Source organism: Mauremys reevesii, linkage group 2 (assembly GCF_016161935.1).
Source record: "Mauremys reevesii isolate NIE-2019 linkage group 2, ASM1616193v1, whole genome shotgun sequence".
Classification (NCBI taxonomy): Eukaryota; Metazoa; Chordata; order Testudines; family Geoemydidae; genus Mauremys; species Mauremys reevesii.
The window spans coordinates 250,193,182-250,219,184 of NC_052624.1; the positions used below are offsets into that span (position 1 = coordinate 250,193,182).

The 26,003-nt window shown below is 40.3% G+C and overlaps 1 protein-coding gene across 12 annotated transcripts in view; it reads right to left on the minus strand.

Annotated features, from left to right (window-relative positions):
• RNF19A (ring finger protein 19A, RBR E3 ubiquitin protein ligase) overlaps positions 1 to 26,003 on the minus strand; it is a 102,186-nt gene that overhangs the window by 13,278 nt on the left and 62,905 nt on the right. For all 12 annotated transcript variants that reach the window (XR_005594033.1, XM_039524390.1, XM_039524391.1 and 9 more), the window contains 7 exons: positions 21,152 to 21,360; positions 18,998 to 19,142; positions 18,051 to 18,213; positions 7,972 to 8,086; positions 4,877 to 5,038; positions 3,171 to 3,384; positions 118 to 261 (listed from right to left, as the gene is read on the minus strand). Coding sequence is in view for 11 of the 12 variants with exons in the window: in XM_039524390.1 (XP_039380324.1) it covers positions 118 to 261; positions 3,171 to 3,384; positions 4,877 to 5,038; positions 7,972 to 8,086; positions 18,051 to 18,213; positions 18,998 to 19,142; positions 21,152 to 21,360 (1,152 nt within the window). In the remaining variant the exon portion in view is untranslated. The remainder of the gene's footprint in view (positions 1 to 117; positions 262 to 3,170; positions 3,385 to 4,876; positions 5,039 to 7,971; positions 8,087 to 18,050; positions 18,214 to 18,997; positions 19,143 to 21,151; positions 21,361 to 26,003) is intronic.

Here is a 26,003-nt window from a genome sequence, read left to right on the forward strand (position 1 = left end):
GGTAAATCTTGTAGATGGAATCCCTTATCAAGATAAGTCATTTGGCCTAGTACACTGGCAATATCCTTTATCAACTAGATTCATGAGTCTTCTCTGTTTTCATCATATTGTTCTTACCTGTCTAATGGGATGTAGGAATTCAGAATGGATCCTGCCATTGCTTTGGTACTGGCATTGTCACTAACTGTTCCCAAGCTAACTGTGCCAGATTCTCCACTCAGACTGTATCGTTCTTTCTGCACATCTGCTTGAACTTCCAGCCTTGGAGAGATTTAAACAAATACAAGAAAATTTCAAAAGTTACCTTCATAATATTCGCAAAAAGAACAGGCATACTTGGGCACCTTAGAGACTAACAAATTGATCTGAGCATAAGCTTTCCTGGGCTACAGCTCACTTCATCGGCTGCATAGAACGGAACATATAGTGAGGAGATATATATACACACAGAGAACATGAAAAGGTGGGAGTTGCCCAACCAACTCTAAGAGGCTAATTAATTAAGATGAACTGTTGTCAGCAAAAAACCTTTTGTAGTGATAATCAAGATAGCCCATTTAAGACAGTTTGACAAGAAGCTGTGAGGATACTTAACATGGGGAAATAGATTCAAGGTGTGTAATGGCTCAGCCATTCCCAGTCTCTATTTAAGCCTAAATTGATTGCATCTAGTTTGCTTATCAATTCAAGTTCGGCAGTTTCTCGTTGAAGTCTGTTTTAGAAGCTTTTCTGTTGCAAAATTGGCACCTTTAAATCTGTTACTGAATGGCCAGAGAGGTTGAAGTGTTCTCCTACTGGTTTTTTAATGTTATGATTCCTGATGTCAGATTTGTGTCCATTCATAACATTATTACCATAATTGAAATACCGAGGTTAAGAGTCAGTGTCTCATCTTGTAAAGTTATCCACCATGTGACGAGTGTCTCCCCAACAATGAAAGATACCTATTTACTGAAATGGTCACTTCTCTTTTGCTCCATCAGTCACAAATGCTGTCTCTTCAATTCAGGAAAATGAGACTCATCGTAAACTAAAAATGAACCGCCTACTAAAAGAAAATGTTGCAGGCCAACCAGGAAAACTGAGCATTATGAGAGACTTCCAGACTAAGGTATGATCCTTTTGCAGACACTTCCAACATCTAGTAACCAAGAGATAACTATCACAAATTAAGAAGTGCAAAGAACGTTTCTGCCTGCAAAAATCTAACTTCAGGCCATTACATTTCCCCATGTTCCTCCTGCAATAGAAGATATTGCTAATCAAGGAATGCTTTCTGGGATAGTGATGTTATGTATGAACCATCAGAGGAGAATTATAGAAACCAGACCACCCAAATTCAGGTGTGAGCAAGTATGTAAAGAAAAAAATCAGTTTAAAATACAGTTGAGATTTTTTAACTATTGTCTACTGGAAGCAGAGAGATTTGTTATTTTTTCTTTTTAAAAAGCACTTCTCTTCCCTGTAAAGGAAAAGATCATCGTACAAGGCCAAGTACCTCTGCTTGAAACCTTTTCTCTCTAGAATGTATACAGTGTCAAAACATAGATTTCTATCCAGTCCTTACCAATTCAACATATCCTGAATATCTGAATTGTTTAAACCAAAAAATGGTTTTAAAGAAACAAGGTGAGCTCTACCCTCACTGCTAGATTTTGACAATTCTCCCAAGAGATGTTTTACTGTCTCTGGGGTGGAGAATGGAGCATGGCCAACAAAGCAGCTAAGTGCTTCAGATTACTCAGAAGTGATTCCTCTGGAGTTAAATAGTGGCATTTTGGGTCTCAGATGAAGTCTCCAGAGTCCTTCTTGGCAAAAGGAAGGTAACTGTGATGTGAGGACATAATGGTAAGGGCATCTGGGATATGGTATGAAGGTGAAACAGCCAATGATTATATAATAGCATCACACTTATCAGTAAAAGAAAAAAAGTTTTTGTTTTCTTATACAGACATATGGAGATTATGTGAAGGTAGAGTGGGCGCTATAATATTGTTAATGCTACATATTTGGGGTGATTATAGTACTTATAAATGGCAAAGCCCCGACCCTACATATTTGGAGTCTGGGAAACTTTCTATTGACTTTGGTATGTGTAAATATGGCCCATAATGAACAATAATTAGATTAAACGTTAAGAATTTGTTTTATAACCTGGGTTACAAACAACTAATTGCCGGAAAATAATACTGCACCTTGGATTGCTTCAGCATATGGAATTTATCCTCCTGTGTGAGGCAAAGATTTCACAATCCACTTGTGATTTCAGAACCCAAGAGGGTAAGCTATATAACACAGCAGTTCACTATAGTTGCCATTTCCACATTCAGTCCTGTCAGAAAAATCCGCTCAATCTCACCCTTTTATTCACACACTAAAACTAGTTTGACTTAAAACAAAGTGTTGGTGTCATTTACTCCTTACTGAAGTCCACTGTTCAGTTTTTCTGCCTTTTTAAAAAAGAGAGTTAATTCTGAAGAGTAGCTGGCAGGCATCTTCAGTATTTGTGTTTATTAATGCTCTGTTAAGCAGTGATAGCTCTGACTATAGATTGTCTGCAGCATGGATATTATACAAATCCCTCTGATTCTACTGAGACTTTGTTCACTTAATCACTTAAATGTTAGTATGCAAAGTGTTAATGCAAAATATTCTTGCTATATAAAATACTGGTAAAACAAATTGCATCACAATGCTCGTTATTCATTAGTGTATAGTGCCCCTCGATGTGCTATGTACTTCACAGGAAACAGAAGCAGGCCCTGGGCCCAAGAGCACTTACAATGAGGTGAGGACAAATACAACTGCGCAGTTACTCAGTTTAGGAATGTGCACATTATTCTTATTTTGAATGGATAATTAAAATACTCATCATAAAATGAGACAGATGCTGATAAGTTTTTCATTGGGTATTTTAAATGTGGGTTAGTGCAAACAATTATAGTCAGTGGACTCACCTGTCAAGGAACAGACATATTAAGGATATTTAAAATTGTGACATCATGGTTACAGGTAGATTATGAGAAACGACAATTAATTAATTTTACTCCAGCTTATTTTAAACATGAAATGATCTGAATATCAAGAAGAGTCACACTCCTCCCCCTCCCCCACATACACTCTCCTCAGATTTAAAGCTAGATACCAGAACAGCAGAAAGCGTGTCTTACCTGTTAAAACAGCTGACCATTGCACTTCCTGACAGACTCCCTGTTATACTAGCTCCAGCTAGTGCCATGGTGCTAGCAGTTTCACTCAGGTTGTCCCGAATGGCTCCTATTCTATCCATGTGGCTACCACTTGCACTCAGGCTTCCAGTCAATCCTCCAACACTTCCTTCTCCTATACTAGGGTTATGACGTGCCTCTGCTACTGAAGTGGTATCTAGATAAAAATGTAACAGAGTTAAAACTTTCTATTTCCTTTGAATTTCAAACCTGTCTTAAATGTGGATAAGAAAACTGCTTCTGGAATAACATCAGAAGGAACCAGAGAAAGAATCTAGACAATTTGTGAAAACACACTCTATTCACTATGTGAAGATTACAATACGAAGTAAAACAGGCTCTCAGTTGGGACTGCCAGAGTGGCTGTGGCTGAAACCACACATTTGTTTGATAAGTTGCTGAAAGGCTTTAAAATACCTGATGCTACATAGGAATGGTAACCTGAAGCCACCTTACATGTAGGAACTCTCCAGCAGGGAGTCTTGCTGTTTGTTAAAAAACAGATCTATAAAATTCCAGAAAGCAGCAGAACAACATCTGACAGGATTTGTTTTTCCTTATTAGGCTATGTCTACATTATAGACCTTACAGCAGCACAGATGTACCTCTGTAAGGTTTCCCATGTAGCTGCTCTTTGATGGCATAATTAAAACTACCCCCAACGAGCAGCATTAACTATGTTGGCAGAAAAGCCTCTCCTGCTGACATAGCGCTGTGCACACCAGCACTTTTGTCAGCAAAATTTATGTTGGTTGGGGTGTGTTTTTTCACACCCCTGACCGACAAAAGTTTTACTGACAAAAGAGGTAGTATAGACAAAGCCTTAGAGATGAAGAGATGAAAACTCTCGCTCCTTTCAGCCTGGGGGAGGACATACCCAGAAGTCAGCACTTGATTAGAACAAGTGAGAAGAGCTTTTTGCATCACTTCTTTGAATTTGCACTATGGGAACTAACTCTTCGAGAAGGGATACAAGCCTTTGTTCTCTCTCAACTGGGTCTAACACAAGCTATGGACTTGTGTCCAGTGATTACCAAGTGCCCCAGTGATTACCAAGAGGCTCCATTCAAGTGTCCACTCACATAGATCAACGATCAGGGCCTAAGAAAATAAAATGTGCTTGTTTTGACGAGAACTCTCACTGTTAAATTGTTATTTCTGAGGGAGCGAATGGTACAAAGGGAATGGTAACGCAATAGAATGCTTTTCACCTCTAAGTCACCCATTTGCATTCAGCTTAGATCAAGAGTGAGAAAGCGGTGACCCTCTGATGGCTCTTTGGTGACCTTTTTCACTTAATGCACTATTGGAAGGCACTCGGGTATTACAGTGATGAGGATTGTTTAACAACCTATATAGAACATAAGACATAAGTGTAGTGGGCTCAGTCCATGTCCCAGTAGGCAGGCACCTGTATTACAAAAAACACCATGGCATGGAAACAACTACCCTCATTACTGGAGATGGGTCCTTTAATATGCAGTTTAGGCACATAGGTAAGGCAGCATTAGGCAACTCGCATTGTTTTTACCTGCACCGTAGCTCTTCTGCAAAGAAAGATCTTCAGTGTCCTAGGCTTTCGAATGTGGCAACTATTACAAAACACTACATTTACAGAAAAAATAAAATAAAATACTGAATTTTCTTACCTACTGCTGCATTTGTTCCACCAACATTTATATCATTTTCATCATCAAATTCTATCCTGACACCCTTTCCATTGCCTGCAGACACGCCACAGCCTCCACTGCGACAGAGGGAGATAGGAACAACTCCATACACATAAGCCAACATAATAGGAACACCAATACCTACAAAGGAAAATATAAAGTTTTTCATTCAATATTATTTGCTTCAGCATCTTTTATAAAACTATCCCAGGTTCTGTAACTATATTATTTAATAATGCACAGTTAAAATAAATCTATAGAAGAGGAGAAAGTAATTAAGAAAAGATTTGGTTTTCAGGTGAGATTTGAGAACAGATAGCAAATCACTAAGGTGGAGTGAAACTGGAAAACTGTTCCAGATAGCAAAAGAGGAGGGAACTGGAACGGTGTCGGCCCACATGCCCTATTATAGCCTTGGCTGCAAGCACAAGGGGGATGCAGGGCACGCATGTGGATCAACAGGCACTGCTATGAAAACCTTCCGACTCCAGCGCATGGCACGCATGCGCACTGCCCATTTGGGATCATCACACAAAAAGGTTCTCCTACCAACAATGGGAGACCAAGACGAGTATAGTACTGGACAAGCAGACATATACACTATGCCCACTACAAATATATATAACACTTATTGGATTTAATAAGCTTTGTCAAAAAGTATTAACAACTTTTCTGACATGAAAGCATGGAACTATTTCAAATATCTTTAAAACCAGAAATGCCCACTACTGCCAATGTAATTAAGGGCTCGATCCTGGTCCTACTGAAGTCAGAGAAAGCTTTGCTACTGACTTCAATGGAGGTAAGATCAGCCATTAAGAAAGTGTCATTGTGGGGTTCATGTATCTCTGTTTACAAACGAAAAGAGAAAACCGATGAGCAAAGCCAGTGAAAAGTGTAGTAAAAAGGCAGTCTGGGCTAGGCTGCACACACACACACAGAGCATCATTTCCCACGCATTGTGGGAGCTAATCATTTGGCCCAGGCTCTCTAACACTATGCACTAGACAGTTCTTCTGCTTTGCTGATGGAAGCCTGTGAAGTTGTAATAAAATGTCAGGCTGTGCCAGGCCAAACTGACCCAAATGGAGCAAACCAGCTGCAATACAGGTTCAGTTCAGACGTTCTTCAGTCTGCCCTAAAAGCAAGGTCAATAGGTTCCAATTACCTGGTGCAGCAGGCCCTAAGAGGCAACCAAAAGTAAAAGGAGTGGGGAAAAAACCTGCACTTACCTCTGTGAAGGAGTAATAAAGAGCTGTAACGCATGAGTGAAGCCCAAGCCAATGGATGCCCATGTAGAAAAAAAGATTTCCCCCCCCCTTCCTAACTGCTAGCCCTGCAAACCTGTATTGGGATCTGAGACACACACTGGGTTCTTTTTTCCCCTTTACAGCCAAAGGTACCATTGATTGTATTAATTATGATTATTAATGTTTATTTACAGTAGTGCCTAAGGGCCAATCAAGACTGGGGCTCCATTGCGCTAGGCACTGCACAAACACAGAGTAGATAGTCCCTGCCCTGAAGAGGTTACAATCTAAACAGACAAGACAGGTACAGGATAGGGGGAAGAGGTAGAACATACAAGCAGAGTGAACATGATGTCAGAAACAGCATTCCATGACAGTTTTTGTTTTGTTTTGTTTGTTGGATGGGTTTACTTAGGGGAGTAGGCTAGATGGAAAGAGAAGGGAAGGGAAGTGAAATGGACAGAGCGAGGGAGAAGACGGTAAGAGGACAGGTATGGAGTGAGGCTGGGATGAAGAGACTGTGGCAGACGTAGAGGGAGGGTTGGAGCAGAAAGCCGATCCGCAAAAGGCAGAGGAAGTCCATACAGAACTGACAAGAGATGGTTCTGTCCAGATGTTCCTGCTTTGGCTGCTTCTGCTCCTACTGGCTGGTGTTTCCAGCTGCCTCCTCTCTGCAGTTTCCCCTCCCTCAAGCTGTGGGGTGGGAGAGTAATAAGGCAGCAGCCAGGTCCCAGCACCCACAGAACGTAAGGGGTGTCTGTCCTACACAGCTCTGGGTCAGGAATGTATTGAGGGTGGCACCAGCTGCAACCCTACTTTTCTTCAATGCAAACCTCAGTGACACCTACAGAAAGGATGCGAGAGAAGGAAAGAACCCAGTTTGTCTCCCAAAGACCAAATTTGAGCTTGCGGTGTCAGATATTAAAGAATTATTTTAAAAATTTAAACATTTTCCAAATTGAGTAAACTTGCTTTGGAATCACTGACACATAAGAACCCCAGGGTGCCATTTTTAGAGTACCTCTTTAAAGCAGTTTTAAATTACTTTATATACTCGTTCATTAGCCCGTTCGTTTATAACCCGACCCCTCCAAGATGGACAGGTAAAAATAGCAATAGTATGACCCTTTCATAAGCCGACCCAATATTTCAGGGGTTGGTAAACTTTGGCTCCTGGCCCATTAGGGTAAGCCACTAGAGGGCCTGGATGTTTTGCTTACCGGAGTGTCTGCAGGCATGGAGCCCCTCAGCTCCCTGTGGCCGTGGTTCGCAGCTCCCATTGGCTGGGAATGGCAAACCACAGCCACAGGGAGCTGAGGGGCTCCATGCCTGCAGACACTCCAGGTATACAAAATGACAATGTATTAGATATCCAATTCAATGATTCCATAGAGTTTAAAATCATCAAATTTTGGTGTAGACCTGTTTATAAGCCAACCCCTGCTCTTTGATGCGTCATATTTTTACGAAAAATATTTGGCTTATGAACGAGTATATACGGTATATTTTCTTTTTAAAGAAAAAAATGTGATGGTGAAAAACTGAAAACAGCTTCAATATGAAAATAATGAGACTAAAGATGTGTTTTACAATTTTTCATTTAGATGCAGCATCTCTAAAGTCTAGACACTAAATTGCACTGGAGCAGAGACCACAGTGTAATCTGGGGCAAGTCACGTTTTTATCCCTCCATTTTCCCATCTGTAAAAATGGAGCTAATATCTCCTAATTCACTGAGTGTGATTCATTAATGAGTGTCTGTAAAGTCTTCTCAAATGCTTGGTTGCAAGGTACTACTCTCATGCAGTGGCGGTATTTGCTTACCTACAGTTACTGCAGCTACAACTGGAGAAACTATTACAGACAAGGTTACACCACCTGCAATAGCCAAGTTTCGTTTGTGTTTCGAAATGTCTTTGCCTTCATATCGATTGTGAATCTTGAGGGAAGAAGAAAGAAGAGGGTTTCAGGATACACTGCACATAACATAATGTAAATAGTCTTGGCTCTGTTCTGCTACAGAGCAGTCTGTTGTGTGCTCTCAGCTAAAGACTATACACTATTAATTTAAATCCTTATATACTCCTTAAAAGTTAGCCTCTCAAAGAGGGACATTAAATAATACATCTTTCTTAGTGATTTTATATTAATTTATACAATTTAAAAAAAGAAAGCATAAGTATTAGAAGTTCCTATAATCCCCATGTGTGACATTCCACAGAGTTGATGTTCGTCCATCGTTGTCGATGAAGACCTCAACAACTCATTCTTTCGATGATCGGACTCTGTGCATCCGAAGATGACTGATCAGTCCGATTCGGGTATGGAACGTCCTGTCACACGTTGGGCAGCCATGTGATGGCACTGTCGATGATGTGCGGGCAGCTCTGGACTTGCGCAGCTCACACTTTCTTTCAGCCTCAGCAGTACGCCTCGCCTCAGAGGTATTACTGCCTGTGTGAATGAGGCTGCGCCATGCTGGACAGTTCAGTGCGAGGGTTTCCCATGTGGCGGTGTTAATCTCAAAGGACTTCAGAGAGGTCTTCAGCGTGTCCTTGAACCGCTTCTTTTGTCCTCCATGGGAGCGCTTTCCCTGGGCGAGTTCTCCGTAGAAGAGCTGTTTAGGAATGCGCTCGTCTGACATTCTCACGACATGTCCAGCCCATCTGGTCTGGGCTCTCATCAGCAGTGTGTGAACTGACGGCAGACTGGCTCTGATAAGGACTTCAGTATTGGGCACTTTGTCCTGCCATCTGATTTTTAGAAGCTTTCGCAGACAGGAAGTGTGGAAATGATTGAGCCTTCGTGCATGACTCCGATAGACAGTCCACGTCTCGCAGGCGTACAGCAGAGTTGGAAGCACCACTGCTCGGTAGACCTTCAGCCTCGTTGGTAGGCTGATCCCTCGACGTTCCCAGACGTTGGAGCGCAATCGGCCAAATGCAGAGCTGGCTTTAGCAATTCTGCACTTTACTTCTTCATCCACAGAGTACAATCCGGATGGATGAACAGTTGTGTCCCCTCAAGTCTCCAACCTGGGGTGTCTTTTACACTGCTTCCCTGTGAGAGCAACCACTTCTGGTCTGCCCACACACAGCTTCTAGCCTGAAAATCACTCCCAGCTATACTCTATGAGTGTTATAATTAGCCACCAATGAATTACGCGGCAGCAACACCAGCAAACTCCCAGTCCCACACTTTCCCCGCAAAATGTGCGTCTGGTACTGCCAAACACCCTCCTGGATAATACAAGTTCATATAAAACCCATCATTTCATTAATAGAAAATATGCACCAATCTTGTTATCCGTTCTGAAGTTTCCCAAACTCTTCAGTTCAAACAAACACTGGTTTAGATAAAACAATGAAAAAAGTTTATTTACTACAGAAAGATTTTAAGTGATTACAAGTAATGAGGCATAAAAGTCAGAATTGGTTACACTGAAATAAAAAAGGTAAAATGCAACTAATACCTTACTTAACAAGGTAAGTGAATTCAAAGCAAAGGTCTCTCACCACACTGCAGCAGTCTTACAGGCTGAATCTTTCAGCCAAAATTCCATGCCCCCCCAGTCCAATGACGCTTCCTTTATCCTTCAAGTGCTGTCGATGTCATGAGTAGAGATGAAGGGAGAAATGATTTGGGGCTTCTGTTCCCCATTCTTGATACACTGCTTAGAAAATCACCATCTCCAGTTTAGGTTCAGGAGACAGAAATTCCGTGGGATGGGAACTTCCAGATGTTTGGGGTTTTTTTTGGCTAAGATGTAAATTCCTTGGCCACATGCTTTTTCCTGCCAAAGAATGGCCTCTTATCCTTTAGGGGGGATGGATAACTCAGTCGTTTGAGCATTGGCCTGCTAAACCCAGGGTTATGAGTTCAATCCTTCAGGAGGCCACTTAAGGATCTGGGGCAAAATCAGTACTTGGTCCTGCTTGTGAAGGCAGGGGGCTGGACTCGATGACCTTTCAGGGTCCCTTCCAGTTCTATGAAATAGGTATATCTCCATATATTATTATTTATATTATAGGTGATAGTCTATTTGATTTTGTTGATACCTAGCTGAGGCATCAGTTTGCCTTTTGTTTTTGAGGAACTGGTTTGTGCTGGCTTCTCTAAACTTGGAATATGTCTCAGTAACTTCATATAGTAGAATCTTCTAACTTTACATACAATTTTGCCACACATTTTACAAGGACACTAATGATCAGCAAATTATGAGTTTTCAAATGATATCTCAAGGCATACTTTGTACAAAATTTATCATAGTTTTATAAAAGGGGTGAACATATGGGTACAGACGGTCATATCCCCTTCCTTACAAAGCTGCAGGAGGGTTAGCCACTGGATGACCCAGGGCCAGTAGGTCAGGGTCCTCTTTCCCGGACAGGACATCTATCACCATATTTTCTTTTCGGTTTATCTGCACAATTTCCATATCAAACTCAAAGTATGAGGCTCCAGCGTAGAAGCTTGGAATTTGAGGTTTTAGTTCTGTTTAGCCAGACCAATGGTGAATGATCTCTTAAGACTTGAACTTTCTGCTCAAAAGGTAGGGCTTCAGTTGCTTAACTGCCCACACCATAGCATAGCATTCCTTTTCTGTGACAGAATAGTTGGGGTCAACTTTTTACTTAAGGCGGCAATTGGGGGCTTCTTGTTATTCTCCTGTTTGCATTAGCATTGCACCCAGACCAATGTCTGATGCATCTGTACACAGTTAAAACATTTTGTCAAAATGAGGGCTAGCTGGGACAGGCTTTGCAGACAAGATTTTCTTTATTTTTTCAGGCATGATTTTATCCCAAACAACTCTATTTGGCTGGGTCTTTTTACATAAATCTGTGATTGGAGTTACAATGTCAATGAACCCATGCATACACCTTCTGTGATAGTTTACCAGACCGATGAAAGATTGGCCTGTACCCCGAACCAAAAACAATTTAAAATGGCTTCAACTTTCAAAGGATATGGGGATATTTGACATTCCCCCTCACTTCCCCACAACCCAGTGTCCTAAAAAAAGGACACTGGCTGCTTGAATTTTACATTAAAGGCTTTTATGGTTAGGCCTGCTTCCTCAAGTTTTGATAGCTCAATTCCCAAGTGTTCTTTTTGATCACCCCAAGTGTCACTAAACACTGCAATGTCATCCACCTATGCTCTTGCAAAGTTCTGTAAATCATTTAACACTTCGTTGACCAGCCTCCAGAACATGGCCCCAGCATTAATTAAACCAAACAGTAACATTGAGAATTCAGAATCTATATCAGTGATGAAAGCAAGTTTTTTCTGTGCATCCTCATCCAAAGGGATATTCACTATGACTCATGCCAATACTCCTTTTAAATTTCTAAATTTCACCCTATACACTTCAGGGGTGATTTGAAACCTTTGTAAAACAGATTCTTTAAATTAAGAATACATCACAGCTTCCTGAACTGGCAATTCATTAAATACATTCAAAAATTTACCAGACAGTTATGCAACCAGTGTGGGGATTTTCTTGTCCTCAAGAATCTTATGAATTTCACATAGATTTTCAAAAGTAATGAAGCATTCCTCAGTGCAGTCTGTCTTTCTGTATGTAGGACACAGCCGGTCCCAGCTGTCGATTCCTCGAGTGATGGGAGATGTTGGTGACTCTGGGATCTTCTCATGCTTTTCTATCAGTTCCAGATTATATTTCCTCTCCTTCTCCTCAGCTTCTTGTCTCAGCTCCCTGGCTTGCTTATGGGGTTCAGCTTCCTGTTCCTTCAGCTCCATGGCTCTTCTATGGGTGGCTTCTTCAGCTTCCCATGCAGCAGCTGCTTCTTTCAGTCTCATCTCTGCTTTCCACATTTGGTACTGCGTTCTCTCTCTTCTTCTGCTGCCTCCACTATGGCCAGCTCCAACTTTGTAATTGTTTCACTTTTGCTCATTTTTATACTTCACTATTTCCATTTCCCTTACCTGAAATAAGGAAACAGAAAACAACAAACTATCCCTCCTTGAACTGTTTCCAGCCACCACACTTAAACTAACTTAAAATTGCTGTACCAGTGCTTAAAATGTAAACTTCACTCAAAACAACAAGCTGTGCATATATTCTGCTCCTTGCTGCGCCACTGAGGCATCCCCAGGGTACAATCTGGACTGATAGACAGCTGTGTCCCCTCAATTCTCCAACCTGGAGTGCCTTTTACACTGCTTCGCTGTGAGAGCAACTACTCCTGGTTTGCCCACACACAGCCACTAGCATGTAAATCACTCCCAGCTATACTGTATGAGTGCTATAATCAGTCACTCATCAATTATACTGCACATACTCCTGTCCCAGACTCCCCCCCCGAAATGTGTGTCTTCTACAGCCCAGCACCCTTCTGGACAACACAAGCTCACATAAAGTACATCATTTCATTAACAGAAAATTATTAGGGCTGTCAAGCAATTAAAATAATTAATTGCAATTAATCACGTTATTAAACAATAAGAGAATACCATTTAAATATTTTTTGATGTTTTCTACATTTTCAAATATATTGATTTTAATTACAACACAGAATACAAAGTGTACAGCATTCACTTTATATTTATTTTTATACAAATATTTACACTGTAAAAAACAAAAGAAATAGTATTTCAATTCACCTAAGTACTGTAGTGCAATCTGTTTATCATGAAAGTTGAACTTACAAATGTAGAATTATGTACAAAAATACTTTCATTCAAAAATAAAACATTGTAAAACTTTAGAGCCTACAAGTCCACTCAGTCCTATTTCTTGTTCAGCCAATCGCTCAGACAAACAAGTTTGTTTACATTTGCAGGAGATAATATTGCCTGCTTCTTGTTTACAATGTCACTTGAAAGTGAGAACATGCGTTCGCATGGCACTGTTGTAGCTGGTGTCTCAAGATATTTACATGCCAGATACGGTAAAGATTCATATGTACTTTCATGCTTCAACCACCATTCCAGAGGATGTGTCCATGCTGATAAAGGGTTCTGCTAAGGATCCAAAGCACTGCAGATCCACAGATGTTCATTTTCCTCATCTGAGTCAGATGCCACAAACAGAAGGTCGATTTTCTTTTTTGGTGATTCAGGTTCTGTAGTTTCTGTATTGGAGTGTTGTTTTTTTAAGGCTTCTGAAAGCATGCTCCACACATCCTCCCTCTCAGATTTTGGAAGGCACTTCAGATTCTTAAACCCTGGGTCTAGTGTTGTAGCTATCTTTAGAAATCTCACATTGGTACTTTCTTTGTGTTTTGTCAAATCTGCAGTGAAAGTGTCCTTAAAACTAACATGCGCTTGGTCATCATCTGAGACGGCTAAAACATGAAGCAAATGGCAGAATGAGGGTAAAACAGATCAGGAGACAAACAATTCTCCCCCTGAGGAATTCAGTTACAAATTTAATTAATGCATTATTTTAACGAGCATCATCAGCATAGAAGCATGTCTTCTGGAATGGTGGCCGAAGCATGAAGGGGCATATGAATGTTTAGCATATTCTGTATGTAAAGACCTTGCAATGCCGGCTACAAAAGTGCCATGCAAACGTCTGTTCTCACTGTCAGGTGACAAGGTAAATAAGAAGTGGGCAGCATTACCGCCTGCAAATGTAAACAACTTGTTTGTCTTAGTGATTGGCTGAACAAGAATTAGGACTGAGTGGACTTGTAGGTGCTAAAGTTTTATATTATTTTGTTTTTGAGTGCAGTTATGTAACAAAATAAACAATCTTCATTTGTAAGTTGCACTTTCACGGTAGAGATTCCACTACAGTACTGGTATGAGCTGAACTGAAAAAATACTATTTCTTTTATTTATCATTTTTACATACAAATATATTTGTAACAAAAAATGATTATATAAAGTGAGCACTGTACACTTTGTATTCTGTGTTGTAATTAAAATCAATATATTTGAAAATGTAGAAAAACATCCACAAATATTTAATACATTTCTGCTGGTATTCTATTGTTTAATAGTGCGACTAAAACTGTGATTAATTTTTTTTTTAATTGTCATTAATTTTTTGAGTTAATCATGTGAGTTAACTGCGATTAATCAACAGCCCTAAAATTTACATGCACAAATCTTGTTATCCCAAATGAAGTTTCCCAAACACTTCAATCCAAACACACACTAGTTTAGATAAAACAATAAAACAAATTTATTAACTACAGAAAGGTAGATTTTAAGTGATTAAAAGTAATGAGGCATAAAAGACAGAATTGGTTATAATGAAATAAAAAGTAAAACACAACTGATACCTAACTTAACAAGCTAAGTGAATTCAAAGCAAAAGGTCTCTTCTTACCACATGTTACAGGAGTCTTACTGGCTGAATCTTTCAGCCAGGATCCCTCCCCAGTCCAATGATGTTTCCTTTGTCCTTCAAGTGTTGATACCACAAGTAGAGATGAAAGGAGAGATGATTTTGGGCTTCTGTTCCCCATTCTTCATACTTTTCAAAGAAAATCATCCCCAGCTGAGGTTTCTGAGACAGAAAGTCCACGGGACAGAAACTTCCAGCTTTTTTTTTTTCCAGCCAACATGTAAAATCCTTGCTTACACCCTTTTTCCTGCCAAAGAATGGCCCCTTGATCAGGTGATATTCCATTTGATTTTGTTGATACGTGGCTGAGGCATCAGTTTGCCATTTGTCTTTGAGGAACATGTTTACAGAAGCAGGCACAAACTGGGAATATGCCTCAGTAATGTCATACAGTAGAATTTTATAACTTTACATACAATGCTGCTACACATTTTACCATGACAGTAGTGGTCAGCAAATGATGAGTTTTCAAATGGTATCTCACAAGGCATTCTTTCTATAAAATTATCATAGTCTTGTAAGAGGGGTGAACAGACTGCTACACCATATATGCTTTGCCTTTAACATATATTATTTTTGTAGCTGCAATCAACTTTAAAAGGGAGGGATAAATCATTGTTTCTTCCTTTCAATCAACTTTATTAAATATTAAGCAATGACAATATCTTAAGTTAATAACTTATTTTTCCATATAGTTCTAATAAAATGGGACATGAGAAGGGGCTTCAGTAGCATAGCCTTTACCAAGGTTCGACTGAGGAGGAGGAGGAGGACAGAAATGTTTCCAGTGCCCTTGTCCCCACTTGAGATGAACTTGAGGGCAGGGGTATTTCAGCCCCCATGTGTCTTACTGCTCTTACCTATGATGGGTTTGCAGGGCCAAACCCCTTAGCTACAGCCTGCTCTATGACTTCAGAAATTTGCCAGGCCAAACTGCTTGTTTGCAGCAAATCTTACATGAATTTGCAAAGTCTTGGTGACCACTGTTCCACAAAACTTGGCTAGCAAACCATCTCCATAGCTTTTATGGTCAGGAATTAGACTTGGACTCAGGCTATGTCTACATTACAGCACTTTGGTGCAGCTGCTCTGCTGTAGCACTTGTGGTGGAGATGCTCTAAGATGACAGGAGAGAGTTCTCCCTTTGGCTTAACTCCTGCCTCCACTAGAGACAGTAGTTATGTCAGTGGGAGAAGCTCCTTCACTGACATAGTGCTGTCCACACCAGTGCTTAGATTGGTATAACTTACATTGCTCTGAAGTGTAGATTATTCACATCCCTGAGCAAAGTAAGTTATACTGAAGTAACCTGTAGTGTAGACAAGGTCATAGACTTTAAGGTCAGAAGGGACCATCATGATCATCCAGTCTGACCTCCTGCACATTGCAGGCCACAGAACCCCACATACCCACTCCTGTGATAGACCCATAACCTTTGGCCAATTACTAAAGCCCTCAAATAATGATTTGAGGACTTCCAGTGTAAATAGTGGATTGTCTGTAACTTGTTTAAACCTGCAAGTGACCCTACTCCATGCTGCAGAGGAAGGTGAAAACCTCCCAGAGTCTCTGCCAATCTGACTCAGGAGAACATTTCTTCCCAACCCCAAATATGGCGATCAGTTAGCCCCTGTACATGTGGGCAAGACCCAGCAGCCAGATACTTGGAAAAGAATTCTCTGTAGCCCTCCCTGTCCTGTGTCCCATCACTGGCTGTTGGAAATATTTGCTGCTAGAAGTCACAGATCAGCTACATGCCATTCTAGGGAGTCCCATCATACCATGCCCTCAATAAACTTATCAAGCTCAGTCTTGAAGCCAGTTAGGTATTTCGCCTCCACTGCTCCCCTCAGAAGGCTGTTCCAGAACTTCACTCCTCTGATAGTTAGAAACCTGCATCTAATTTGAAGCTTAAACATGTTGATCGCCATTTTATATCCATTTGTTCTTGTGCCCATATTGATGCTTAACTTAAACAACTCCTCTTCCCTCCTGGGTATTTATCCTTCTGATGTATTTTTAGAGAGCAATCATATCTTCTAAAGCCTTCTTTTGGTTAGGCTAAACAAGCCAAGCTCTTGGAGTTTCTTCTCATAAGGTAGGCTTTCCATTCCTCAGATCTTCCTAGTAGCCCTTCTCTGCACCGGTTCCAATTTGAATTCATCTTTCTTAAACATGGGGGAGACAGTTTTCCAGATGAGGGCTCACTAGTCCCTTGTATAATGATACTAACACTTCCCTATCTCTCTTGGAAATGAGCCGTCCCTTTTTTGACATTACTCTTCAGGTTAGGTGATGTAAAGGGACAATACTTCTCCACCTCACAGGGCTGTTGTGAAGGTCAATTCATTTATATGTGTGTGGTGCTTAGGTGATATGGGTCTTACAAGAACACAGAGATAGAGGGAAGAGCTATTAGTAATTTGTATGGAAATTCAACAATAGCCATTGTTCTTCTCTTATGCCAGGGCCCAGCAAGTGGGCTAAAACATGAGGGAATAGTGTGGATTATTTTTGAAAGCAACTGCAGTGGAAAGTGACAATTTACTGTAGAGAAAGGACTGAAAAAGGAGGGGCTTGGCAGAGATGAATCTCCACAACTCCAACCAGCATAGGAACCTGGGCAGAGGCAAAGGAAAGGAATGACAATTTCTTGGAGCACCAAGAGGCAGACTGGCAGATGCAAGCGTGGCCTAGTCAATGGTACCATGAGTTCAAGTTGATAAAAACAACATAAAATAACCTTAGGATTTAAGAAGTTCAGGATAGCGTAACTCAAGTGAAAGATCTGGTATCTTAACACTTCCATAAAATGCATTTCAAAGGTCTTTGGATAACTTACTTTTTGACCCTGAATTACAAAACTAGGAAAAGATAGAATAAATACACAAGAATAATTTTATCTGCTATTTGTTATTTGCACTAGTAGTCCTAGTAGTAGTCCTTATTGCTGGAGGAAAGATACCAACTACTTATTGGTTAATGTGTTAATTCCTTGTCTATTCCCACATCAACAAAAACATTGAGTTTAGCTGTGGATAGTTGCACTTGGTGATCAGTAAATGTATATACCCTAGTAACTTAATGAATTTATAAGCCATTAAATACAAACACAGAAACGTGCAGGCCTATGCATATGTATATAGCAGAATTTTCAACTAATATATCAATGGCTTCTTTTTTGCTCAGGATCCAGAGGGAAAAGCTAGGAATTTTTTTTTTTTTTGCACCTTTTCCTCCATATTGTCCAGCTCCAAGTAGGATTAGGGAGATTGGAAACTCAGGACTTTTAATAATCAGGCCACTTACTTAGGTGCCTAAGTAAGGATTTATGGGCCTAATTATAGGAATCAATTTTAAAATATTTTGGGCTGTGTATGTTGAAATGGAAGAGAGACATTTTGAAAAACATGGCCCCACACAAATAAAACGAGGATGCTAACCATTTTTCAAGTTATGTCTGAACCTATCTGGGAAGGAATGGTGAACAGAGCGAACTGAAAGTACACCAGTGTACATGTTCAAGAGTGTTGTATTTTAAAACAAGAAGCAAGGTAAGCAGCACAGTGCACTTTACCTTACGCCCCACATACACAGGGATTCCAATAATCATAGCAGGAATAGCAATGCCAGCTATTAAAGCAATTCCTACTGGAGCTCCAACAAGCGTTCCCAGTTGCCACAGTATTTTCTTCTTACGGCTCCATGGTTTCTTTCCCCAAAACGTACAACCTGATGGGCTAATAGAAACAAACTGTAAACACACACATACAACTGCTTAGAAATGAGCCAATGAGAAGTTACTTTAAGACATGACAATATCTAATAAAATTAATGTTACACAGATGGCGACTGAGTGTCTAAAAACTATTTTTAAGACCTTTCAGATGCTCCAATGTCCTTTGAAAGGCACTATGAATCATATCACATAACATTTTGTACTGCTGAGTGCTAACACAAGTTATCACTTTCACATGGAAACTATAACTTCCAGTTATATCAACTTAACACTCAAAATAAATGGTCAGCACTAGAACTGCAGTAAAAGTAGCTATTATGAACATCTACACCATTTCATTTTGTCACACTAAATACGTGCTGCATCCATCTTTCTGAGCTTGAAACTAAGTGAGAGAACATTTGATTTTTATTTTCTGAAATAAGATGAACAAAGTGACTATTTTAAGTACCTACATGACAAAAAAAATTATTCTATTTCTCATACCTTACACTAGAGGCTTAATTCTCTATTCTGTTGAGACACAAGATGGCCTTTGGTTGACCGGACAATCTGGCCCTAGATATTTTAGCACAGAACATTTATACATCCAAGCAGAACTTTAAATCAGTCTGCACTAGTATAACACTCCAGTCACTCATGAAGTTAAACAAGAAGTCAAAACAGGGAAAAGCAAAGTAATGTAAAAATCAGGAAACAGGATGTAGGTAAAATGCTGAATGTATAAAATGAGAAAATATTTGTCTCAGATAATCTATAACTATAACTATTTTTCCTAAACATACCTTAAATAATGCAAATCCGAGATCTCTTTCATGCATAGCCAACAGAATTCACAACCACACACAGCACAGGTCATGTGGTTGCAGCTTCCATCATTCATTTTTATTATGTAAGCAGCACAACGTGGGCATGGCTTTATATCATCAGCTGTTTAAAATGAAACATGAAGATCATACTATTTCTTTGAAAAAGTGAAATTTATCTAAACGCAGACAAGAAATACTTATGATATTTGACTGATCACAATAGTTCTGACGCAGACATCTCTCAATCTTTGTTATAAATATGCTTTACTAAATCCTTAATTGCAGGTGGTTTTTGGTCATGACCATTACAAACCATCAATAAAGTAGAGTTAATCACAACAAATTAAAATATAGACAAATATATCACATTTAGATAGATCAATAGCTTCACACACACACAAAGATTTTCAAAGTCAATAAAACGTAAGTTAGATATTAAACAGGCACATTAATAAACATGAATGATGACAGGCAGTCTTTGCATATAATCCACATTTCATACTTCTGTAATCTTCACTCATGAGTCCCAACCCTTATGTCTTCTTCATACTTAATATGCATTTCACCTTAAATATTCCATATCTTTTGTTCTCTTTTTCACTCCTCTGCTCTTGACTCCACTCCATGGCCTCCCCTTAATGCTTTTGCTCCCCAGAGCAGATACATTTATATTTGTTACACAAACAGACAAATCAGAATCTGTCTAATGCTCCTAATTGAGCTTAATACTGAAAATATCACTAAGGGTTTATTTCGGTCACTGACAAGTGTAAAAATGAAAGTTCCCCAAAGGGTAACTTTAATGATAGGAAAGACAAGATATGGCATATTGACAAAACTCTTTCTGGTGCGATTTCTGGACTATTTCCCAGACTGTTACTCTGATTCAGAATTACAGGACAAACAATTCACTCACCATAACAACATAAATCACCCCTGTGTAGCAATATTAGTTTTTTAAAGCACGTCCCATTGGTTAGCTGGTCCAAAATAACTGCTGATGCAGAAGAAAGGTGTAGTACAGTAGGCTTTTGATGGAGAAAATGGGGCAGTGGAAAACTCCTGCAGATTCCCTCTGCTGGAGACATGCCTAGTGTGGGAGAGTCTGGAGCAGGTGTTGAGTCAGCAGAACCAGCTCCTACACCCACATACCCTGGTGCACAGGAAGAGGGAGTGATGAGAGTATGGTGCATGCTATCAATTCCCAACTGGCATGAAATCTCTAGGGGACCAGATGCAAACTGTACAAGTTAGAGCTGCCCCTAGGCTAGGATTAGGTCAGAGAATCGGGGAGACATAACGGGACACAGAACACAATCTTTCCCCTCATATGTCTAATTACTCCAGTCAGAGAGAAGAGTCAGCTGGGGAGAGAGAAACGAGCAAGAGAGTTTCGTTTGACAAAGCTTGTGTCGGACAAAACAGGCAACTCTTAGTGATATCAAAATATTGCTTCACTGATTAGTCAAACCTTCCTTTTACTCAGTAATAGTTGCAACAGACTTAATTTTCACATATCTGAGTTATTTAATTTCTGGCTGGCCAATGTAGAAGCCCTTTACTGACGAGCAGAAATTACCTTGATATATCCCTCACGTGGAGGAACAGTTTATGCATTCTTATACAGGTGTGGGTATCGGTAAATCAATAATCATTTTGCTTTTTCAGATCTATTTATACCAGTATTATAAACCTTGTCAAAATTCCACCCACGGCGGGGGGGGAAAATGTGTTTCAGCTGTGGAAGCTATACAATTGGGAAGAGAGTGGTTCCAGTCAACCAGCAGTACTTCAAGAATGCTTGACTTCAAGTTCACTGCATTTTTAAAACTATAAAACAACTCAAGATTTAAAAATCCTAAAAAGGCTTGTAACAATTGAAGCCATCAGCGCTACACCCTCATGATTTTACCACTACTGAAAACCAAAAATTTCCTATATTAGAAAAACTCAGCACTTTTTTTTTTAATTTAATCTAAAGTTGTATTAATGTTTTATGGTTCTGAAACTGGTACAAAAAAAGAAAGCAACAGGGTTGGTGCTTATTAAGTCATCACATATTTCTTTGGTAATATTAATCATGTAATTGTACTAGTAAGACATTCTACAGAGACACACGATCATAAATACCTGCTGCTCCAGACTCCTGGCTATAACTAATAGATGAAGAACGAATTGTTCTCAGGCGCAGACTATGGGCTCTTTCCTGGCGAGCAGCATCACAGGTCTGGTTTGGATGCCAAATCTGTTTACAGTGGTAGCAGAACTCAGTACCACAGCCTTCACGCCCACAGGTAAGTTTGGGACAGCTGGCACAGCCAAAAGCAATCACAGCATATCTTAAATGATCAAAAGGGGTGGGAGAAAGATTTTTGTTAATACAAAAATAATATCTATAGACAAGCTAGTAGGGCAACAGCAGAAGCAGCTTAAGCATGTACTGTTGTACTGGGGAAGAATGGGGCCCCTAGCTAAGGTCACCCCACCCACCTCCTCAGATCCAAAACTGTGCAGAGCAGACACCTCCAGGGGCATGAGTACAGATGCAGAGTTTGGGGGAAAACTGCAGGGAGGAGCTAGGCAGAAACTAAAGCTGGCAGAACTCTTGTAGGAACAGTTTAAGCAGGGACAGATAAGCACTGAAAATATTTTTCTACAGCTTTGCCTGAACTCTCTCAGCTCTGCCCCCAAAAAAACCAATCATAGTGCTAACATTATGTTTGCCATCATCACACTAAGCACTTTGCTTGTAGGTTAGAGCTCCTTCCCCTACCCTTTGTATTATCTATTGACAGTGTAAGCTCTTTGGGGCAGGAACAGTCTACTACTCTATTTGCACAGTGCCTATCAGAACTGGTCCCCAATCTCAGTTGGTCCCTAAGCACTAAAATAAACAAACATGATTTATAATAATACAGGGATTCAGTATGGCATAGTCCCCTGCAGCAATCACTTCTTGGGGGAAAAGTAAAGTCAATACTCCAGCATGTCTGACACACTGATGCAACACCTACAAACATGAAATGATAAATTGCCTTTTCAGATATCTATTAAGTTAATGTGTTTTTAGAAATTTAACTTTTCTTTTAGGGGCAAATGTGTGCCAGGGTTAGGAATTATAGGGCAAAGCCCAGATTTGAAAAGATATATAGGCCAGGGGTCAGCAACCTTTCAGAACTGGTGTGCCGAGTCTTCATTTATTCACTCTAATTTAAGGTTTTGCATGCCAGTAATACATTTTAACCTTTTTAGAAGGTCTCTTTCTATAAGCCTATAATATATAACTAAACTATTGTTGTATGTAAAGTAAATAAGGTTTTTAAAATGTTTAAGAAGCTTCATTTAAAATTAAATTAAAATGCAGCGCCCCCTGGACCGGTGGCCAGGACCCGGGCAGCGTGAGTGCCACTGAAAATCAGCTCGCGTGCCATAGGTTGCCTACCCCTGCCTTAGTGCATAGGTATTATGATACAGTCTTTAATTACACAGTCACATACTATTTTTCCCACAAGACTCATCTTACTCAGTGCACAGAATGGATGGTGCTCACTTAATGAGCAGCTATTCAATATTTTGTGTTACCCTCATAGTTCAATGTGTGGACCCTGGCCTTAATTTATTGCACACTGTTCAAATCCTGCTATGAAAGACAGAATTAAGTTCCTCCTGAGTTTTTCTGTGGTGCCTATTACTATAGTATGAGTTCTTCACAAACACCAATCAATTTATCTTCACAACGCACAATAGGTGAGGGGATGGTATTATCCCCATTTTACAGATGGAGAAAAGAGGCAAAGTGATTAAGGTCAAGGAATCCATTAAATTTGGATGCCAAATTTGAGATTCCCAGGGTCTGAATTTTCAGAGTATTTAGCATTAAATAGTATTTAATATGCTCAAAGCATGGCTCCCACTGATTTTAGCTTTAGCTTTGAGTGCTCAGCACTTCTGCAAATCAGACCCCTGGGTATCAAGTTGAGCACCAAAAAATGGGGAACATACCATTAGTGACCACCTGTAAAAAAGGATGGTTTAAGTCATTTGCCCAGCATCCCATAGGAAGTCTGGCAGTGGCAGGGATTCAGCTAAAACCTCTCACTTCATTCACTACACATCTTCCAACTTTTGCAACAAATGAGGCAGGAGTCCAACAGACACCACACTATTACACAACCCTGATTCATCCCCAGAGCAGGTCCATCCTGCACTCAATGCGGCACAATGAACATGGAAAAAATAGTCTTTAATGAGCAAGGGATAGCTTAGTGGTTTGAGCATTGGCCTCCCAAACCCAGGGTTGAGAGTTCAATCCTTGAGGGAGCCATTTAGGGATCTGGACAAAAATCTGTCTGGGGACTGGGTCCTGCTTTGAGCAGGGAGTTGGACTAGATAACCTCCTGAGGTCCCTTCCAACCCTGATATTCTATATGATCACTTACTATCACAACCCATTAATTCTGGCATTTCCAAAAACTTTTGAGTGCTTTACAGTGTAACCTTAATAATGTTATTTTAACAGTTTATTGTGCAAAATGTCCCAAGTTTTTTTTTTAAAAAAAGCAAACTGAAAAAACAAATTCCATCATCTAGCATTATATTGCCACCCACATGATCCATCAGCAAGATTGGATCCACTGCCTAGATCTCTGTTACTTGAGCTGAGTAACTGATAGCAATAATAGGCTGTCATTCTGCATGTGGACCAGCACTAGAGGGGGAGGAGAGTCAGTTGGTTTCACAGATATTTGCTGACATCAGAAAAATGGTGAGATTCAGAAATCTTTAGTCCCATTTCAGGCTCTGAATGGGAGTATACTCGTCTAGTGGGCAGACGACTCCTCTGCCCTTACCCTCCAGCTTGAGCCCTTCTCCCTTGCCCCAACCCTCTCTTACACCTCCCACCCACCATGGCTCCTTATCTCAGTCCTGTTTTCCTTCTCTAGTCAATCTCAATCTCCACTCCTCAGGCTTTTCATCCCAAACCCTTCGTCCAACCAGTCCCACTCTTCCATTCTGGATTTGCTGTATAAATCTGTGTCCCCCTCATGCCCAGTCTCTCCCCTTCCCTACATCTGGCTCCAGCTTCACCCACCCTTCAACCCCTTCTCAAGTCTTTGTTGGATCTGTCTCTCTTGTCCTCGCTCCCCTGCATTGGCCCCCAGGCCTATTCTCTCTTTTACTTCCCTCATCCAGTTTCAGTCTTCTGCCCACGCCCTCTCCTTGGTTCATAGATTCCAAAGCCAGAAGGGACCTCTGACCATCTAGTTTGACCTCCTGGATAACACAGGCCATAAGACTTTTTTGATCAGTTCCTTGTCCCAATCCCCCACTTCCTGTCTTCTTGTCCCAGTCTCTGCTCAGACAATCCCATTCTCTCCCTGTATCCCATCTCATTGTCAGAACTGCCTTCTGTTCCCTCTCACACACTCATTAATACTATCAGTCTCCTTCTCCAGCCAGTCCCAGTCTTGCCCCTTCTCCCAGCTCCTCATCCAATCTGTGCTGCACTCCAGCCAACTAGTCCCCAAGTCTCCACCCAATTTTCCTCATTGGTTTTCCAATCCCAGTTTTCCTGATTCCCAGTCTCCTTGTCCAATCAGTTCCACCGTCCTCTCACCTGCCAGCTCACAGTCCCAGCCTCTCCACCCAGTCAGTCCCAATTTCTCTCCCTACCCCCCGTCCCAGTCTAACCACACTCCTTTTCCAAATTTACTCTTTACTGCTACACTGGTCCACCTTGTTTTTCCTCTGCGTTTCAATGAGATTGCTTACGCCTCCTGCTGCCTGGGGGCCAGCAAAGTGAAGGAGGTCCTGCACTGAGACAACAGGAAAGACAGGTCCAGTGCCTGGACCCCATCCCTGCCCAGAGCAACCATTTCAAGGAAGTCTGTTGCCCCGGGCTCGGGCATGTTTAGTTGCTGTTTGAGGATGGCACAAGTGCCATCTGGTTAGCACAAGCTGAGAGATGCTGGACCATGTAAGGATGCAATCTTTGGAGATTTTAGCAGTTAAACTCTAGACTGTCTCTACAGAGCATGTGTAAAATGCAATTTTTAAAAAGGATGATTTGGCCAAAATTTGGGAGAGTTTCACTTGGATAGCAAAAGGCACATCTCTAACACAAAAGGTCACCCTGCCCCCCTTCTGTCAAATATCAAATTCCTGCTCCAAAGCATGGGGGGTACTAAAAGATTTTGAAAGAAAAGGTCACCAGACTTTTTCTCAGAAATAGCTGAACTGTTTTGGTTGATATTTTCTAAAAATATTCTACCAGAGGCAGACACCCAGCATGGAAAATTCTATCCCAAACGATGGAAGTTTGATAAAGTTATAAACCACTGAAAATAGGGTCTTATAATGAAAATTGTCAGACAAACCTAACAGGTAGGGTTAGTAGCACCACCTATAAAACACACAAACTTAGGTAGGCTCAAAAGATACTGTATTCTTATAAAAAAAACTATTAGAAAAACATATGAAAACACTTAGCACTACAAAAGTGTACATGCCAAAGTACGGTAAATTTTTATGACTAGTTATGAAGTTATGTTTCTTGTTTATACATCAGTATAAACAAAATTAGGATGAGACTGTGTGAACACCCTAAATGTGTGTGTTTTTAAATGGCACTTCTCAGTTTAAAAAAAAAAAAAGTATAAATTTTATAAAACCCACTGTTGATACAAATTTAAAGTGACAGAATTAATTAGGGACTCCAAATGGAAAATACCCCGATTAAATTTGCAAAGCAAGTAAGTTCTTCTAAAATATACTTAAATTCCAAAATTCAGTTGTTTGTTAAAAGAGGGTTTATACAGAATGTAAAAAAGTTTTCATAACACTAAAAAAATGAAAATAATTTGTTTGGATGTACATGTTCCCCTACAACTGTAACACCATGGTAGTGCAGGAGAACAAAAATGTGAAGCTACTCTAGTCCTTGTTCATACTGAGAGAAGTACAGAATATAAAGTTATAGGTA